General features: G+C 33.5%; 4 protein-coding genes and 1 pseudogene across 6 annotated transcripts in view; 3 read left to right on the plus strand and 2 right to left on the minus strand.

Moving 5' to 3' along the window:
* The window catches only part of LOC107459890 (pathogenesis-related protein PR-1), a gene marked incomplete in the record, with an annotated part of 842 nt that extends 195 nt beyond the window's left edge, over positions 1 to 647 (plus strand). The window contains 1 exon segment of the mRNA XM_016078197.3: positions 1 to 647. Coding sequence (XP_015933683.1) covers positions 1 to 439 — 439 coding nt within the window.
* A 2,750-nt stretch (positions 648 to 3,397) lies between these two features.
* On the minus strand, positions 3,398 to 4,422 carry LOC107459874 (pathogenesis-related protein PR-1). The gene has a single exon (XM_052261244.1). The coding sequence runs from the start codon at positions 4,366 to 4,368 to the stop codon at positions 3,724 to 3,726; it is 645 nt and encodes a 214-aa protein (XP_052117204.1). The 5' UTR covers positions 4,369 to 4,422; the 3' UTR covers positions 3,398 to 3,723.
* Positions 4,423 to 4,959: 537 nt separating this feature from the next.
* LOC107459868 (CBL-interacting serine/threonine-protein kinase 21) lies at positions 4,960 to 8,140 on the minus strand. 3 transcript variants are annotated; one of them, XM_021144005.2, is made up of 13 exons: positions 7,788 to 8,140; positions 7,646 to 7,708; positions 7,462 to 7,533; positions 7,260 to 7,367; positions 6,866 to 6,937; positions 6,730 to 6,783; positions 6,508 to 6,633; positions 6,338 to 6,427; positions 6,105 to 6,230; positions 5,907 to 6,017; positions 5,696 to 5,815; positions 5,455 to 5,495; positions 4,960 to 5,368 (listed from the first exon to the last, which is right to left on the minus strand). In XM_021144005.2, the coding sequence occupies exons 1-12, from the start codon at positions 7,947 to 7,949 to the stop codon at positions 5,469 to 5,471; spliced, it is 1,131 nt and encodes a 376-aa protein (XP_020999664.1). In that variant the 5' UTR covers positions 7,950 to 8,140; the 3' UTR covers positions 4,960 to 5,368; positions 5,455 to 5,468. The 3 variants fall into 3 exon arrangements, with proteins under 3 accessions (XP_020999664.1, XP_015933654.1, XP_020999659.1); XM_016078168.3 differs by having other exon boundaries at positions 5,455 to 5,595; XM_021144000.2 differs by lacking the exon at positions 6,338 to 6,427 and having other exon boundaries at positions 5,455 to 5,595.
* A 2,662-nt stretch (positions 8,141 to 10,802) lies between these two features.
* LOC107459858 (xylose isomerase) lies at positions 10,803 to 14,798 on the plus strand. Its single transcript, XM_021140524.2, has 21 exons — positions 10,803 to 10,858; positions 11,217 to 11,293; positions 11,394 to 11,468; positions 11,541 to 11,615; positions 11,699 to 11,828; positions 11,941 to 12,032; positions 12,116 to 12,172; positions 12,298 to 12,371; positions 12,456 to 12,510; positions 12,582 to 12,683; positions 12,773 to 12,824; positions 12,921 to 12,966; positions 13,046 to 13,101; positions 13,320 to 13,371; positions 13,465 to 13,544; positions 13,659 to 13,729; positions 13,815 to 13,855; positions 14,110 to 14,209; positions 14,322 to 14,393; positions 14,493 to 14,570; positions 14,687 to 14,798. The coding sequence occupies exons 2-21, from the start codon at positions 11,228 to 11,230 to the stop codon at positions 14,720 to 14,722; spliced, it is 1,410 nt and encodes a 469-aa protein (XP_020996183.1). The 5' UTR covers positions 10,803 to 10,858; positions 11,217 to 11,227; the 3' UTR covers positions 14,723 to 14,798.
* A 2,324-nt stretch (positions 14,799 to 17,122) lies between these two features.
* Positions 17,123 to 19,270, plus strand: LOC107460866 (glutaminyl-peptide cyclotransferase-like; annotated as a pseudogene).

The following is a 19,270-nucleotide window of genomic DNA, read 5'->3' on the forward strand; positions in this document are numbered from 1 at the left end:
ACTAACTCAAAATCGACAAAGGAGCCTAGCAAGCCAGTTCCTAGTCCCCCAGAATGCCGCACGGTCCGTACTGCGGTTGCGTCCGCTGACGTGGAGCGCAAAACTCACGCGCTACGCGCAGTGGTACGCGAACCAGAGGCGCAACGACTGTGCGCTGCAGCATTCGAACGGACCGTACGGCGAGAACATATTCTGGGGGAGTGGAACTGGGTGGAGCCCGGCCCAAGCGGTTGACGCTTGGGTGTCGGAGCGGCAATACTACAACTATTGGCGCAACTCTTGCGCCAATGGTGAAATGTGTGGACATTACACTCAAGTTGTTTGGAGCTCAACTAGGAAAGTTGGGTGCGCTGTGGTTACATGCAATGGTGGTAAGGGTCAGTTCATGACATGTAACTATGATCCTCCCGGAAACTACATCGGAGAAAGGCCTTATTGAAAGTGAAAGCTACGTTTCAAGAGTGTGGCGGGGTGGAGACAAGTCAATAATGTCATAGTCCCATTATTATTGTTATAGCTGGCTCTGTGTGCCATGTGGGTTTTCATATGAGGCCTATGTCTCTTGCCTTAAATCATTTATGGCTCATCTGTATCTTTGTCTTTCTTCTCCTTGCTTAATATTATACTATATACTATATAATTTAACATGTAATGTTGTATATTTATAATTTATTGATTGATTATTATTACTTGCTTTTTGGAATTTCAATTCTTAAGACATGGGGAAGAAATCTAACTGGAATTAAGAATACAATGGGCACTTTTTAGTTTGGATAGGTGCAATAATGTGGGTAGACAAAAATTGGAATATGATGAAAGGGTACAGACTGTAACGAAATGACATGGAATATTGGAATTACATAATAGTAGACCATTCATAATTAAAGCACGTTTGCTTCGCTTGACTGAGTTTCATGCCAGATTTATATCCCTCCGCTTTATTTCCTTTTTTCTTTTTTTCTGAATCTCCTTAATTTTTTCACTTTTTATTTGTGATATAAAGAGAAAAAGGTGTTTTGCAATTATGTTGAAGGATAACGTATCTAAGTAAGATGTGGAAAATACACACAGGATCGATCATCGGATTTGTTATTTAAATTAAAAATTTTAAGAGTCAAATTTATGTTTCTGAATCTTTTAAATTTATTAATGTACACATTTAATTTTTATATTTGTATACTTTAATTTTTTAAAATTTTTAATATATAAATCTAATTCTCAAATTTGTGTACTTTACTCAAATGGGACATTCAAATTTCATTTTTTTCTCATCTTAACAAATTTAATCGTCTAATTTATTCTATAATAATTTGAAAAAAATTAACTCCATACTAAAAAAAATCAATCTTTCCAATAATTATATATTACACACCAATTCTCTTGGTATAAAAACAAAGTTAGCCTATTTTTTTCCCCTTTTTTTTATCACTATATACTATCTCCTTTCTTATTGGGGGTAGATTTTGTACTAACAAAAGACTCTAATGCATTATGGGCTGAGTTACTGTGGTTCTCTTCTGTTTGGTCATGATCCTTTTCGCACTGCTAACTTCAATCTTGGCCCAAACTTCAATGATTGGTCATGATTGATAAGACACTTTTGACAAATAAATCGCATAGTAGTTCTTGAGATTCGTGTGAATATCTAATGTTGTCCTTTAGATTTTGATTTTTTATTGTAGTCCTCCGAACAGAGTTTTGAACACTCATAGTGACCCCTGAACATATATTTAGTGATGAATCGTCATCGAAACACTGACGTAGTGTCATTTGTCATACTGAATGACTCTAACGGCTAGTTGAGCTGGCTCATTTTCAATTTATATCCACATACATTGATCCTTTCCACTATATTTAACCCTAAATCCCCAAATTTTCATAAAGTTTATCTCTTCTTCTTGTTCGTCGCTCTCTTCTCATTCTTCTGTTTGGGGCTCTTGCTCATATCGATGATGGGTGGTAGTAGCACTGCAGGTGGAAGCTCTGTTCGTTTTCTATCTAACTGAAACCGGACAAGAAAGTCAAGCAAGAGCAAAAAATCAGGAGTGCCAGAATGGTGCGGTTGTGGCTACCAACTGGTTTTCAGATAGTCTGGGACTTACAACTGTAATTTTTCTAACTCACATTATAATTGGGATAACCATAAAATGGTTTGTTTGGATTTGAATCTGTCTCAGACCATCTGAGAACCGGTCGACAACCACAACCGCACCATTCTAGCACCTCCGATATTTCTGCTCTTACTTGACGTTCTCGTCCGGTTCCAGCTAGATGGAGAACGAAAGAACTTCCACCTGCAGTGCTACAACCACTCATCATCGACATAAGCAAGAGCCCCAAATGGAAGAATGAGAAGAGAGCGATGAACAAAAAGAGATAAACTTTATGAAAATTTGGGGATTTAGGGTTAAATATAGTGGGAGACACCAATGTAAGTGTAAATTGGAAATGAGCCAGCTAGCCGTTAGAGCTATCCAGCGTGACAAAACGACGCCACGTCAACGTTCCGATGATGACTCATCACTAAAAATATGTCCATGAACCACTATAAATGCTCGGAACTCTATCTGAAAGATTACAATAGAAAAATCAAAATCTAAAGGACAACATTGAATATAAATTTTAAAAATATTTTTAATATGTATTTATTAAAAAGAATTACTAGTAATTTAATATGTGACATTAAAATATATATCAGCTAAACTGAAACAACAAAGATGAATATAACGCATTTATTACTAGGAGACATTAGTGAATTTTAAACAATTATAATTGATTAATCCACGAGGTGGTTGGTTGTATTTTGTTTTCAAATTTAATTTCTAACTAGATTGAATCAGAGTAGGCAGATATGTTTGCAGAGCCTTCAGATCAGAGTATGGACATACGCAACTACTGCAACTGAATTAAGATGATCTTGAATTGGGCAACGCATAGAAACTTTTCGGAGGGTAAGATTGCTTACAGTTGTAAAATACTAAAATAGTTATTTTGACTCGAGACCAAAAATTAAAAAAAAATGTTATTTTGCCTGTGTAGTAATAAGTCTACTAGTAGAGTAGATATAATGTCAGTAACAACTTTTGACCCTTGCTTACACCCAAAAGTAAGTTCACATTGGCCTCTCTCTCGTACTAATTAGTTATCGATTGGATTTAACATTTGAAAAACCTATGAACCACTAATATTGAAACTACTACCATTATAAATAATTAAAGAGAGAAGAAGGTTAAATAAATTCTTGAGAATTTACATTTTTATAGATTATTTAAAAAAATATTAATAAAAAGAAAAAAGAAAAAAGTTCTTATTGGACTGATCTTAGGATTATGATCAATAATGAACGAGTTTTGAGCAGGTTAACCTAACATAAAAAAAAGTAGTTAAAACTGAAAAGTAGGGCAATGCAAGCCAACTAAGCTGGCAATTTAATAGTTTATTAATTACTTTATTTCAAGCTTGACTTAAACAAGTCGTAACGACATGCAACTGATCCCCAACAACTAACGATACCCCTTCACTTACCACTTAACATAATTGTCTCATCTCAAACACTAATAAATAAATAATTAAAGGCCAATTCCACCACCTATGTACTTTATAGTTTATACAGTTCATTAATTTCATATATTATCTATTCACGCTAACATGCATAATAATTAATAACCACTGCATAATGCATACACAAATATATACTATAGTATACCATATATTTGATATAATTTAATAGGGTCGTTCTCCAACATAATTTCCCACAGGATCATAGTTACAAGTCATGAAAACATCACCAGAATCGCACACAACTCTAGCACAACCAATTTTTCTGGTGGTCTTCCACACAATCTGAGTGTAATGGCCACACATCTGTCCTTCTTCACAAGAATTGGTTGCATAAGTGTAGTACTTCTCTTCATCAGCCCAAGCTTTCACTGCATCGGTTGGGGTCCAATCAGAGCCACTTCCCCAGAATATGTTCTCCCCAAGCTTGAAATCGTTCTCCGGGAATGAGTGTTCAAGCTTGCAATCTTGTTTCCTCTGGCTGCCCCACCACCTTGCATATTGCTCAAGCTGGAAGTCCCACATCAGTGGCAGTTCCCATTTCGTTGCTCGGACCAGGTTGTGCCTGAACAAGAACTCTAGTGACTCTGCTATGCACCCCCAGCATAGTTGCTTTGATACCTTGTATATGGTTTCGTTGCTTGGTCTTGTTTTCTTCTGGCTTAGTTGATGATTGAGTCGAGAAACTAATGAAGAAGAAGGAGATAGTTGTTGTTTTTGTTGGGTGGTGGGTGATGAGAGAGTTTTTGTAGTGAAGGTGGCAAGGAGGAACAAGAGTATTAGGAGAAGTAAATGGGGTTTCATTTTCATATTGGATTACTTTGTGTTAATTTTAGTATGTCTGGCACCAAATTTTGAGCTATGTACCTTGCTTTATATATGGAGTTAATGGCTAACCAATTAAGTGTTGAGAGTGTCTTAATTAGTATAAAATACTTAGAGATTAGAAATAATGAAAATGAATGTGTGGTTGGAATCTAAGCTGGGTTGTTGTGTAAGGGAATCAGCAATAATGAAGTCATGTGATTAGTGAGTGATTAGTATTCTAATATTAAAATAAAAAGGCATTTTCAGCTTTAGATGTGGCACATTATTGTGGTTTGTGGAGTAGGAAAATTTTGGCATATTAGCAGAGACTATAGTATTACTATCCCTTGTGAAGGAATAAGGATGATTGAATAATATTGATGAATGGTTGGTTAATGGTTGATAGTTCCCCCGTGAGTAAGGGATCTCTGTTGTGCTCGTGAGTTTTCCCTTGTCTATACTCTGAGACATGAGTGCCCACCATGGGAGGTTCTAGAACTATAAAATCTACACATGTCACAACAACTAAGTGTGATATCTGTTGTTCACATGCATGCTTATATTACTGTAATAACGAGGTAACAACTACCAATGTTGAAGTAAATAAATAATGATGTGAAGATTGGTACTTAATGTTCTGCTCTTGTCTTTTGCTACTTGGAACTTTGTTTAATGGCAAGAACATTGTTTGAAAAACATGCTTAATATTTATGTGAATATGACATTTCCACATTCACATAATCACCATTACATATTCTTTTGGACTTTGATATAATCCTTGATTGCCAAACCCTTTAGCCTGGCGAACTTATTCTATAACTTCATTGAATGAATAAAGTCAATCTTAAAGCAGATTTATATCCTCTAACCCTTCATTGCTGAAATAGATAATTGAAAGTTATCATAAATGCGTTGAATCAGCAACATCCTTAGATTCTTCTTGCTCCTGTGATGATGTCAAACCAGATTTTTGTTCCAGCAGACTTGATAGACTTTCACAGAACTGATAAGTGATAACCAAAATCAAAATCAGTGACCTAATTGATGAAATTAACTTTCATATTCATCTTATAGTAATATTTTTCTTACTTTGGTATATGTTCTTAGATCTCCTGCAGATCTTGATATCTCTACAACACAATGAGTTGGAGCAACTTCAATCAACTGGGCTGATAGGTCAAAGTATGATCTAGAACATCTATTCATCATCTGTTTCGGGTGTAATTTTATCTGATATATTAAGATTGAAATTAATTCCATATGGTGTACCAAACTCTAGAAAAAAAGTACATATTTACATACACACATTTAATTAATAATCAAATTATACCTTAAAGTTGTTTATTTTCTCTACTGACAACCTCATATCTGTTGCAGCAGCTTCAATTTTTTCTGTTGTTTCATTGATTGTGTGTTTGGATCCAAACCTTGTCTTCTGCTTCTTGAGATCCTAAAATTAAACTGGAAAAGATTAGCATCTGTAATAATTGAATGTAACATAGAGATAGAAAATTAATCCTCTTTTAGATTTGTAGACATGCCTGTTCTTCTTCAAAAAGGCCAGAAAGATCAAGGTCCTGTGCCATGGCTATTAGTTGAAATGCATTAATGAAACTTGAGGACTTTGGTATCTTTGATTCTCTGATTTTCTCCTACAGGCACAGATTGTTATCATTAATAAGAGTGAGTTTATCTATGTTACTTTCTTTTGAAGTTGCTGTTTTTTAAGGAATTATTACCTCAACTGAATCAAATGCAACATTACAATCATCCAGCTTAATGTTCTTAACACATTCAGATACACAAGCAGGTTCATAATCTGTTTGAAACCACTCATCTTCAATAATATCTGGAATAGTTATCCTCTGGATGAAACAAGAGAGGAAGTTGAAGAATTATTATCCATTAATTAATTACACTTAATTAATAAGCATAACAACACATAATGTAAAAGTCCTAGAAGAATTTCCACCTTTCCAGGACGTGGTACAAATATTTTGGCAATTAGTTTCTTTTGACTTTGAGTAAACCATGGTGGACATTTGTATGCTGCTCTGCATATCTTTTTTACAAATCACATATTAGGTGTACTCTTTATCATAATTATGATATGGTATAGATTTATTGCACTTTTGAGTATACCTTCTCATATAAGTTCATCAAATTGTGATCATCAAATGGTAAGAAGCCTGCAAGTAATTCAAAAAGAATCACCCCACATGACCAAACATCAGCAGAAGCTCCATCATATCCCTTGCTCAGTATCAACTACAACATCACAAGTAAAAAGGGTCATAGAATCAAATATTTAATAGTACTAAATTCTATGTTGAAGATGTAGCTTTAAATATTTTACATTTATACCTCAGGTGCCACATAACATGGGGAGCCACACCGTGTGTTTAAGACATCATTAGGCTGTTAATGTAAACAAAATTTGACTATCAATCACAATCACTTATAATTGAACTGAAGTTATGATTTTAAGACCTTTTTTTACCTTTTGGAGTGCACTTAATCCAAAGTCAGACACTTTGAGGTTTCCTTTGCTGTCAAGCAACAAGTTTTCTGGCTGTCGGCACACCGAGATTCAAGATATTTAGATCTCAGACATCTTTAAGTTCACTTGGTAATCATTTCGGTATAGAAATACAAAGAAACTACGAGATATAAATTTGTTTGGAGAATGAAACAAATATAAACAAAAATATGTTTGTTTTAGAACAAAATCCAACTCTTTTCCTCCAAAAACTGGGACAGTAAAGACAATAACAGAGATATAACATTTCTGTTTTGTTTCTGTCCCAAGTTTCTATGAAAATATTTTATCTATCCTAAGATTGTTACCAATAACAGCCTTATGTACAGACATTATTAGACAAAGCTAAGGATACCTTGAGATCTCTGTGATAGACTCCTTTGTTATGGCAATAGTCCATGGCATCAATAAGCTGCTGGAATAGTTTCCTTGCCACATGTTCATTCAGCTTCTTCTCATAGGACTGCACAACAACAATGATCAGAATTGAAGTGTTATAAAGTAAGAATAAGTAAATATAGATTATAGTTCAATATGGAGAGGTTATTGACTCCCACCATCTTGTCTAGTACTTGTCCTCCTGAGACATATTCCATCACAATGTATATTTTTGTTTTTGTCCCAATCACCTGTTTTATCAACAAGTTCATTTCAAAACACAAACAAATACTGAGAACACAGTCTATGCATCATTAAGCTTCAAAGTAATGATTCTGATTCAAGTACGAAGTTAATTAGTACCTCGAAAATTCTGACAATATTGGGATGATGCAGAAGTTTCATTGTACTAATCTCTCTTTTGACCTGGAACATGTCACATACATCACATGTATCGATTAATAAAATAAAAAGAATATAAAGGATGATGAATGTGAATGTTTGCCTGGTTCTTAAGATTGTTTTCCATGACCATATGCTTATCAATGACTTTGATTGCAACTTTCTCTCCATTGTCTCCATTAACAGCAAGCTTAACCTTAGAGAATGTTCCTTCTCCAATTGTCCTTCCAAGCCTATACTTACCAATATGTTTCTCAAACCCCATTATTCTTCCTCATACAAAGTTATGCAATTCCTCACTATGATGATCTCTGCAGTAGTTGTATGCTGTGACAAATTTTTTTTTTTTTTTTACTCTGAATTCAATTGGGGAGGTGATTGAGTCCAATTTATTTTGGATGGCTTTTTCTTTCCTATGCTAACATCCATTTTGGTGGGTCTTGTCAAATTTCTCAATGTGACCCTATAAAAAGATGAAGATTTAAAATTAAAATATAATTGTTGCATCTTTTGAGAGGTCATGAAAGAGTCAAAATTTATGAGTGGTGCTCTTTCACAGAAGGAAAGGTAGTTAGCTTGATGTAGCTGGTTGGCTAGTGGTTAAGACTAAGGAACGTGTATAGCTTTTGAAGGGAAGCTAGCATTTGCAAAATTAATTAGAAAAAAAGTCTTATCCAAAACACAAAAATATGCTGTACATATATACTTACCATTTGATTAGTTAATAAATAAATTTTAAGAAGTATATTTATAAATTTGAGCATGTTTACGTTATGTTCATATATTATATTTCTTTTATCCCCAACAATATCTCAAATGTGTTTCACATGGAAAACTTAGACACTATTAATAATGAAATTATTGTGGGTTTGATGTGATCGGTATTCGTTTTCTTTCACTGTTGGAATGATTATATGATTCGTATATTGCCAAAGATGAAACAAACAAAGACATGGGGTATTGGTGTTGTGTGTTTAATTCTGATTCAGGCATGTAATAGGCAATAAGCCATGGTATATATTCAAACTTTTTTCATCCTTATACAAAAATGTATAGATTTATTTTGGTGTTAAATTTAATGTATGTATCTTTTATAGACATATTTGATGTATGTTAAGTGTAAAACTGTACTATTAGGTCAACTACTCGAGTTTGAGGTATTATTACATAGAGCGGTGGTAGCTTGAAACACAACGTTATTGAAACCAAACAATTTGCATGTGTGTGCCATGCATGATGAACTTTTTAAGATATTGCTTCGTTCGTAGGGTGATAAATTTACAATTAATCCTTCCCAGGAAAAGTCTAGGAACAGCAGATTTATTAAAATTTGGCCAACACTTAGCCAATAAAATAAAAATAAGTGATTTTCTATCATTAAATGAAATCTCACATCATTAAATATACTATTAATGACTAATTGATGGCTACAACTCACCAAATTTGCTGGTCCCCTAGCACTCCTCTTAATTCTAAACCAATTGAATATTTGTACAATGTGTATAATGGGCTATTTATTTGATCCAATATAAATTAAAAAATGAACATTCAGGATAAAATACTACTAATTTCTCAAACACAATATAGTTATACTATCTAGAATAACCATCCGGTACCAGAAATAATAAACATCTGATATCCTACTGAATCGAACATCCCTAAATTCCCATTGTACACATTGTACAGATACTTCGTTAGTTCCATATACTTCCTCATTTATAATTTATAAAATACGGACATTTCTTTCTTGAAATTACTGTGTTATATTTTGTATACAACACTCATCGGACACACGAAAGTAGATTTTTTCAAAAAATTTTTAATTATTTGGTAAAATATGATTTTTCATTATTTAAAAATTTTAAAATAAATTTAAAAATAATATATATTACATTTATTAACGTAAAAAAAATATTTTAAATATTTTATATAATTAAAAAATATTCTATATTTTATATATATAAATATGTCATGTGGTCATATCTTATAAAAAATTAAAATTTACATATCTGTATTTCGTGTTGTGTAGTGTCATGTCGTATTTTGTATCGTATCGAAGCTTACAATACTTTCTAAATCACCCTAGCTATATAGATGAGAACTACTCCTAATAAGTCCTAACTAACATCGTCCAATTGGATATGCCTTCACTACTTCACTTGATAATTCATATCACATCCATTCGTATCTATTGCTTTCTTTCCTCTTTACATTTGAGTTAATTTCTTATTGGCTCTTAACGTTTTCCTATTTTTGAAACATCATTAACCAAATTAAAATAGATATATTATTATAACATAATTGCTTTTATTAGTCGATTTCCATGAGCGTCTTGCAAATGTAATGTCCTAAAATTTTGCATCCACTAATAATTAACTTAATAAGCTTCCTCAACTTCTTCTAATAGCCACATATTTAAGCCCTTGAATAATTGGATCGGATTTTGTTGACAGGTTCGCTTGGTGGTGACTTCTGAGGCATCCTGCAACGTCGGGCCACTCTTTCTAATCTTTCTTTTTCGTTTAATTAGCACCGGTTGACCCAGAAAGATAATTAAAGCCTTAAAGGTATACATTTCCTTGACTGAATTCACAAATCACTTTAAAGAAGAAAAAGAAGATTTGGCAATAATCAAGATTCTGAAAACTAAACTGATCATTGAATTGTTTTAGTTATTATTTTACTGATTTTGAGATTTTTTACCTAGTTTAACAATGATTTAATTGAATTATAATAAAATAATATATAAATTATAAATAAATACAAAAAATTTAAATATATATTAATATAAATTAAAAATATAAAACTAACTAAAATTTCATAATCTTACGTAAGTATAACATAAGAGTTAAATAAAAAAAACAAATATTAAGATTTATACATGAATAAAATTTATGATATTTAATTGTTTACTAATTTGTAATTTCTACTTATTTGAAAAACAAGTGTATTTTATATTTTAAATTTTTAATATATATTTAGTTTAAGTTATATGTGTCATACTATTTTGGTGCTTTCTTTTGCTATTTTTTCTTTTCCGATATTCCAGGCAATTCGAATCAATTAAAATGCAAAAAAGACTTTGTTCCATAATATAATCCCACCTGAGATTGTTACACCACTGGCCACATATACATACTTGAGATTACTATCAAAGAATCTGATCCAACACGTGTAATGTCAATATATCACTTGATATTATTATTATTATTATTATTATTATCATGAGTGTCACTCTATTCTGGCTTCTTTAATTTGTTTGTTTATTTTGGAATCGCCGAGCAAGTTTTGCCTGTAATGTCAATCTACACTCTTCGATCGTAACATGCATTCACTGTTTCTTATTATTATATATATGTTAAATCATATTTAGGTTGAAATTCTTTTGCACCGAATACTAAGGTCCATTGATAAGTTACGTTGTTCATGATAATTTAGCATTGTAGGTATGTAAGTACGGTCTAAAATTTAATGACATTTATTTGGTTGATCGTCGTAACCCTAATCTGTAATAATTCATTTATTTGCTTAGCTTTAAAATCCATGAAGATGAAGACTGGGAAAATATTGTTGCTGCTTGTTTGTTTGAAAGCCTTTTGTTATGCAGTGGTATGGATGTAGTTCCTCCATTTATATATTTTTTATTTATTTATCATGAAATTAATATTAATATTGAGAATATATACGTGATTGATGAGAATGCAAGCAGCAAGCTAGTAAAAGAGGTGATTCAGATGGATGGGAAGGAGAGTTTTTCACTGGCATTCCCAAAATTAAATATGAGGTATTCTCTTCTTTTTTTAGTTGCTTATGATTATTTATTGTACTGCATCATGATATATTAAATTTTTATCAGGGGCGTTCTAGTAAGAATCCACTTGCATTTAAATGGTATAATGCAGAGGAGGAAGTCCTTGGGAAGAAAATGAAGGTTGGTTTTCATTTATATTATAAAGTTGTTGTAAATAATTAGTATTCATTATTATTATATGGTGTATTCTATTATAACTGCAGGACTGGTTTAGATTTAGTGTTGCATTTTGGCATACATTTAGAGGAACAGGAGGTGATCCATTTGGTGCACCAACCAAAAATTGGCCTTGGGAAGATGGCACCAATTCATTAAAAATGGCCAAAAGAAGAAGTATGTTATTTTCAGTATACTTGACTCTCCAATTTGATAATACCATTCATCTTATTATGGTATTTATATGTTTGTGTCATGTGTAATAATTTCTCTTACTTAATATACACAGTGAGAGCAAACTTTGAGTTCATAGACAAACTTGGGGTTGATTTTTGGTGCTTCCATGACAGGGATATAGCCCCTGATGGACAAACTTTAGAGGTGATCACTCAATCTTTTAAATTTGTCATTGATTAATAGTGCTCTGCCTCTGATTAATATTGTACCCGTTGAGTTTGTTATAGGAAGCTAATGAAAATTTGGATGAAGTGGTGGCTCTTGCTAAAGACCTTCAATCTAAGGTAATTTTACATGAAGCATCCTTTTCTTTTAGCTTATGTCATACATATACATTTGTTCTTAATAATTCATTAATGTATGGATTCATTTCATAATTTTTTATTTTCTATTTTATTTAATCATGTAGAGCAACAAGAAAGTTTTATGGGGAACGGCTCAATTATTCATGCATTCTCGCTATATGCATGGTGGTGCTACTAGGTATATATCTTATATATATGGTCTTTAATTTATTCCAATTATATATGCTGAGTTGATGGCTAACAAATTGAGTTGCTTTCATAGTTCTGAATTACAAGTGTATGCATATGCTGCTGCTCAAGTGAAGAAAGCCATGGAGGTACATTTGTGTGTATGAACTGAATATAGCAGTAGTAGAAGAAAAATCCGTTTAGCTGATATAATTTGCAGGTGACACATTATTTGGGAGGAGAAAATTATGTTTTTTGGGGTGGTCGTGAAGGTTACCAGTCTCTTTTGAACACAGATATGGAACGAGAGCTTAATCATTTAGTAAGTGAAACATTCTACACTGAGTAATCCGAATAGTTCTACTAATAACTTGTAATGAATGCTGCTTGTTTTATCTCTTTTTAATACAGGGTACATTTCTTCATGCTGCTGTTAGACACAAAAAGAAGATTGGATTTAATGGTAACATTCTCTACAGTCACAAACTATGAAATAGTATACCATACTACAACTACTCTAACTAACTAGTCAAATGGTTCTTTGATTATGTGATTTAAGGGACACTATTGATTGAACCCAAGCCACAAGAACCTACTAAACACCAGTAAGCTTCTTGGTTTCTTATTCTGTCACTAATTTTATGCATCCTACTATGTTTCAAACTTATATATATATACCTGCAGGTATGATTGGGATGCGGCAACCACAGCTAATTTCTTACGAAAATATGGACTTACTGGTAATATTTTTTTTTTCTAGTCACCCAAATATCACTCATTCACAGCCATAATAGGATAGACTCTGGCATTATATAAAATTTTAAACCAACATTCATTGTATACTAATCTGATAGTGCATAGATACATTTAAATATAACTTATAATTTTACTTCAAAACATATTAGATTTACTTTTTCAGTTGTTTGTCTGATTTCTTTGACTGAATTTCTCTCTGCAGAGGAATTCAAACTCAACATAGAGTGCAACCATGCCACGCTTTCTGGTCACAGGTGAATCTACGGGTGGTTCTTGATCCATTTTTCTTTTTTCAAAATTTTGTAGTTATGCATGAAACGGGTCTTAGCTTGTTCTTCATGATGTAGTTGTCATCATGAGATTGAAACTGCAAGGATCAATGGGATGCTGGGTAATATTGATGCAAACACTGGCGACCCTCAAGTTGGTACGAATAACTAAGCAATCCTGTTAATTCTTCTACAAATTTCTGTAAATTTAACAAGACTTTCATGTTAACAAGTCACAAGTTAGTAACATGAAGTTGTTCTCATTTCTGCAGGTTGGGACACAGATCAATTTCTCATTGATATTCCAGAGGCAACCATGATTATGCTTAGCGTCATCAAAAACGTATGAGCATGAAATACAAAGATACAAAGACACCATTTACTAAGCATGCATTGTCACCTAACAGGGTTAATATTGTCTTTTCCAGGGAGGAATTGCACCAGGTGGATTCAACTTCGATGCTAAATTGTAAGTCCTGTACTATCTTTGTGTTCTTATTGTTTTTGTTAAGAGAAAGTTTAGGCCAGCATTTTTATTAAAATTTGACCAGCACTTAACTAGCAAAAGAAAAGTGAGTAATTTTATATCATTAGATATAATCTCATATCATTAATAACACTAATAATAAATAAGTTATGGCTATAAATCACAAAATCTACCGGCTCCTAACACTCCTCTTTACTTAATTGGCACGTATTTTGATACTTATGGTTCCAATTTAGGCGGAGAGAAAGCACAGATGTTGAAGACTTATTCATAGCTCACATTGTTGGAATGGACACAATGGCTCGTGGCCTCAAGAATGCTGCTAAGTTAATTGAGGTATTGATAAATATTTTTATAATTTAGATTTAGAGACTCCATGTCAAAGCTTTATTCATAAATCATACTAATTTTTTCTTTTTAATTCCCATTGTATTATACTGGACCAAAGGATGGTTCCCTTGCTGAGCTTGTTAGAAAGCGATACCAGAGTTTTGACACTAAGCTTGGTGCTCAGATAGAGGTACATTTTTCTTTAAAAGAAAAAGCTTCCTCTCTTTTTAATGCTTTTTTTTTTTTATTTTGGGGGTTAATTGTTTGATTGGGAATTGTGCTGCCTTAGAATGGTGAAGCTGACTTTGAATTACTTGAGAAGAAAGTCAAAGAAATGGATGAGCCTAAAGTAGCTTCTGCCAAACAGGTAATTCACTAATTTATGCTTGTTTAATAAATTGTTCCATACTTGGTAACTTTTTTTAATTCTGTCACGTTATATTCTAATCATCGACTTACTTTGTGCTGCTATATATGTTGCAGGAGCTAGCGGAGCTTATCTTCCAATCTGCCATGTAGAAATAGCATCTGCCATTTTTATTGTGTGGCTGCTGTTTTGCTTAGTAGTTTAGAATTACAATTGGCTCGCAAATGCAAATAAATTCATAATATGTTACAACTGCTTTCTTTTCATGTGATTTTTCTCATGTTAGCTTGGAGTTAATGTAGCATGTTTCAGTCTGTTCACAAGAGGATAATGAAGTATTTATTTCTTAGTTTCATTTCAACTCTGAATTTTATCATTTATTTATTCAACACTAATCTTACAACCAAAAGGAAAGTATTTGAATAATTACATCATAGAGAAATAGATATTTCTAAGAAAACTTTATTAGTCAGGTGAAATCGTTCCATAGTTTATGATTTCAAAATTTTTTGTCAATGTTTTGACTTTTGAAGCACACGGTTAGATCGTCTCTCTCACCGTGTATTCCATTTTTGGACCCACTAGTCCACTACTTGCTACATGTGGATGCATAGTCAAAAGTAAAAATAGGACAATATCATATATATGAAATCAAATCACAGATATCCATTAAAAGAGTCAGAGAAAGTATTAGGAGTCATACATCACAGATATCCACCTTATGAGTAATGTTCATCAGATAATTTCTAACTTAAATTGAACAGTGTTCTTTCAAATCATCAAATGAGTCAGAGAAAGTATTAGGAGTCATACATCACAGATATCCACGTTATGAGTAATGTTCATCAGATAATTTCTAACCTAAATCCACGTTATGAGTAATGTTCATCAGATAATTTCTAACCTAAATTGAACAGTGTTCTTTCAAATCATCAAATGAGTCAGAGAAAGTATTAGGAGTCATACATCACAGATATCCACGTTATGAGTAATGTTCATCAGATAACTTCTAACCTAAATTGAACAGTGTTCTTTCAAATCATCTTCTTACAAATCATCAAATGAGTCAGAGAAAGTATTAGAGTCATACATCACAGATATCCACGTTATGAGTAATGTTCATCACAGATATCCACGTTATGAGTAATGTTCATCAGATAACTTCTAACCTAAATTGAACAGTGTTCTTTCAAATCATCTTCTTATAAATCATCAAATGAGTCAGAGAAAGTATTAGAGTCATACATCACAGATATCCACGTTATGAGTAATGTTCATCACAGATATCCACATTATGAGTAATGTTCATCAGATAACTTCTAACCTAAATTGAACAGTGTTCTTTCAAATCATCTTCTTACAAATCATCAAATCAAATGTATTGTTTCTTCATCGCCTTGCGCTGAAGTCGACGGTCTTGTTGTGCCAGTTGAAAGTGTTTACACTGAAACGAAAGAAGGAGAAGAAAAAAAAGTTAGAAAAAGTTAGGATCTGAAAGAAGTTAGAAAAAGTTAGGATCTGAAAAAAGATAAAAGTATTAATACCTCGGATTCATGAAGATCCAACTCCTTCTTGTTTGGAAAAACGTTGCCACATGGCTTGCATGTGATTTGATATTTTTCGTGCTTTCGTACATGCTTCATCAGTTTTGTCTTCTCAACAAAAACTGCATCTTTACAATAACAACATCTAAACGGTTCTTCCAGCGGTGGCAGCTGCGGCAGCGGTGGAAGCTGCGGCAGCGGTAGAGGCTGCGGCAGTGGGGACACCGGCGGTTTCATCTTTCTCGACGAGAGTTAGAATGAGTGAGGAAAGAAATGTTAGAATGATTTCATCTTTCTCGACGAGAGTTAGAATGAGTGAGGAAAGAAATGTTAGAATGAGTGAGTTTCCTCTTCTACCTATATAAACATGAATGAAATGCTTTAGCTAACTAACCGACTCTAACTGTGTAACTAACTCGGTTCCTTTCTCTCCTATACAGTGTACCGAATAGAATGGGTGTTTTGGATGGCGGTGGTGTGAGTCACTGCCTAATGCAATCATAGCCATTTTTCTAAACAATGATAATGATACGGTAATTGTGTAAAGTTTTTGTGCACGAATAAAAATTGATGGAGTTGGCCGCAGCTGATCGTCCTTCTTTCGCGCCATCACACAGTCAAACGAGGTAAATAACTACTCAAGACACTCAGACACAAACTAGCTGGCGCATTTTAGCACCATTGCTGATTTCCGTGCTATCGTGTGCCGCCTAATAACTTTTCTCACTTCACTCTTTTCTGTGTCTTGCTCTCTTCCATGAAAAGCCACCGCATACATGGGACATGGGAGCCAGATCGCTGAAGAAGAGGAGGCACGGTGCACATCTCGCAGCGCCCCAAGCTTCTTCCATGGCGGCTGCTGCAGTTCTCCTCGCGCCGCAATAAGGCTCGTCGCCCTTACGCCACCGTCTCCGTGCTTCTCTAGGGGTTCTCTTTGTTTCCGTCGCGGCTCTCTTGTTCATTTCGTCGAACAAGTGGCGCGCATTCGGAAATTATGTTTCCTATGAGATGGTCAACGTGGTCAACGAGTTGCCTCAACGATTGCCTTCACCCAGAGGATGGGTGATTCTTTATATGGAGAAGGTTAACTCTACTTGATAAAAGGTATGTGAGGAAAATCGACATTTTCTTCTTTGGTTTATACTGATGCACTATGCATATGCAGAAAAAAAAAAATTTTCTGCAGTTGATGACTAGGTAAATAGAAAAAGAAGGAAAGGATGAATATGTCCATGTGTTAAGGATTGTTGTAGGGGATGTTTTAGCTAGGATCTATTAACATGTTATTACCTTATACATTTGATACTGAGTAGTTTTAGTTATTTTCTTTAACACTTGCATGTTGGTTTGATTCTAATAAGTACCTGTTGCATATTTTGTAGTCTCTTACAAGTAACTTGGCTGCAGAAAGTTGGTTTCATATATGACCAGAAAACTTTAGGCGAAGTTTGTGCTTTACCTCTCAGTCATACAATCATTTGTATCTGTCATAAATTAAGTAGTTTTCATTGTTTAGATTCAATAAGACCCTACTAAGGAGATCACAACATGATAAGATTGTGGTTGGTTTGCAACATAATCATGTTTTTATTCTTTCATAATCTTTTGTTATCTCATAATGTTAGAAGATGCCCATTAAACCGACTAATTAGATAACTGAAAAATCTTGCTTTTACAATTATTGTAGCTAGGGACATTTAATCATCAGATGTAAGATGGTTGGGGTTTGGCAACTGATGGAGAAGTCCTCTTTGGAAGTGATGGCAGTTCAACATGTATCAACTTGATCCTCGGACATTTAAAGGTCTGCCTCTAATGAGGTTTTTTTCCTTTCCTTTTTTCCATTTAAATCCATGGTCTCTTCCCCAACCTTTAATTAGTTTACCTTTGCTGGTCATGTACTTTCATGGAATTTAACTCACCCTCTTTTATGTAGCTTTATCAAAGCATACTATCTACTATAAGGATCAGCAAGTGTACAATCTCAATGAATTGGAATATATAGATGGTGAAGTTTGGGCGAATGTTTTTACGGTATGTCATTTTATGTTTAAGTATTTTTGTAGTTAAATCTAAAGCAAATTGATCTTATATGCATCATGTTTTTGGCCCAAGATTCTTTGTCAAGCTGGACTTTGAGGTTGATATTTTACAGACCCACTGTATTGTAAGAATCTCTCGGAACGATGGCCGTGTTCTTGGATGGATTCTCCTCCCAAATTTAACGCATGACTTCTTTTTTCTTGTCTATATACAGACTAACTACTTAGTGCTTATGAGTAAATAAATGATATAATGATTAAAGTAAACACCAATTTATCATTACATGGCAACAATGTGCTAAAAATGATCGTTCGAGTTCCAACTTGATTATCTATTGAGGAATGAGGACCAAATAGGGGAGAACTCTAACAATTATGTTTGTCATTTGTTGCTTACACTCACATTTTGTCTACAATATGCAGGAAAGGACTAATTGATGCCGGGTATACCATAAGTAACCTGAACCTTTTGATCTCTCTAAACAGGACTTTTTTTGGATCCTATGCATATGTTTGCATGCTTGTGTTGCAGCTACAATTTAATAATGGGATTGAATTAATAATCATCTGTTCCGTTTTTAGACCAAATTGTTTCAAGAGGTAACTGTTGGATTTGACTCGTTGCTTATGCATTTACATTTTAAGCTATTGATGTTTTGAATGGGATAGCATGGGATCATCAGCAGAAGAGAATTTTTGGTAAGCTCCAACGTTTTGCTTTATTTTTAGTTCATTTAAAAAGAACTGCGGTCAAACTTCCAAAGATTATATATAAGCCCTTCTATTTTTATTTATTTACTTTTCGTTCCAACAATATTTTTTTTGGCTTTTAGTTTCCTTTTTCGTTTTCAGCAAGTTTATGTAATTCATGTATTGTTTGCAGTGACTGGAAAATTGTGGCCAAAGCTGTATGAAATCAAGGTTGTTCCTATAAATAAACCCATGATGAAGGGATCATTGAGCAGCTTTGCTTGCATCAGCCATTCAAATTTACATAATGTTACCTCTTTGGATGTTGGGGTTTTTCTTTATTTGCAAATATAATTTGGGAGGGGATATAATATAATATCCATTCTTTTGTATATGGTTGGGATAAGGTTGTAAGTAACATGTG

The sequence above is a fragment of the Arachis duranensis genome, chromosome 1 (genome assembly GCF_000817695.3).
Source record: "Arachis duranensis cultivar V14167 chromosome 1, aradu.V14167.gnm2.J7QH, whole genome shotgun sequence".
Taxonomy (NCBI): Eukaryota; Viridiplantae; Streptophyta; class Magnoliopsida; order Fabales; family Fabaceae; genus Arachis; species Arachis duranensis.

What these genes read in the sequence shown, in the direction of transcription:
- LOC107459874 (XM_052261244.1), bottom strand. Translation starts at nt 4,368, where the DNA reads ATGAAAATGAAACCCCATTTACTTCTCCTAATACTCTTGTTCCTCCTT.
- LOC107459868 (XM_016078168.3), bottom strand. Translation starts at nt 7,949, where the DNA reads ATGGGGTTTGAGAAACATATTGGTAAGTATAGGCTTGGAAGGACAATT. An exon ending in TGATGAACTTATATGAGAAG is followed by an intron (nt 6,428 to 6,507) that starts GTATACTCAAAA and finishes TTTGTAAAAAAG; the next exon opens with ATATGCAGAGCAGCATACAA. An exon ending in TTGTACCACGTCCTGGAAAG is followed by an intron (nt 6,231 to 6,337) that starts GTGGAAATTCTT and finishes TGTTTCATCCAG; the next exon opens with AGGATAACTATTCCAGATAT.
- LOC107459858 (XM_021140524.2), top strand. Translation starts at nt 11,228, where the DNA reads ATGAAGATGAAGACTGGGAAAATATTGTTGCTGCTTGTTTGTTTGAAA. An exon ending in TGCTTAGCGTCATCAAAAAC is followed by an intron (nt 13,730 to 13,814) that starts GTATGAGCATGA and finishes TGTCTTTTCCAG; the next exon opens with GGAGGAATTGCACCAGGTGG. An exon ending in ATGCTGCTAAGTTAATTGAG is followed by an intron (nt 14,210 to 14,321) that starts GTATTGATAAAT and finishes ACTGGACCAAAG; the next exon opens with GATGGTTCCCTTGCTGAGCT.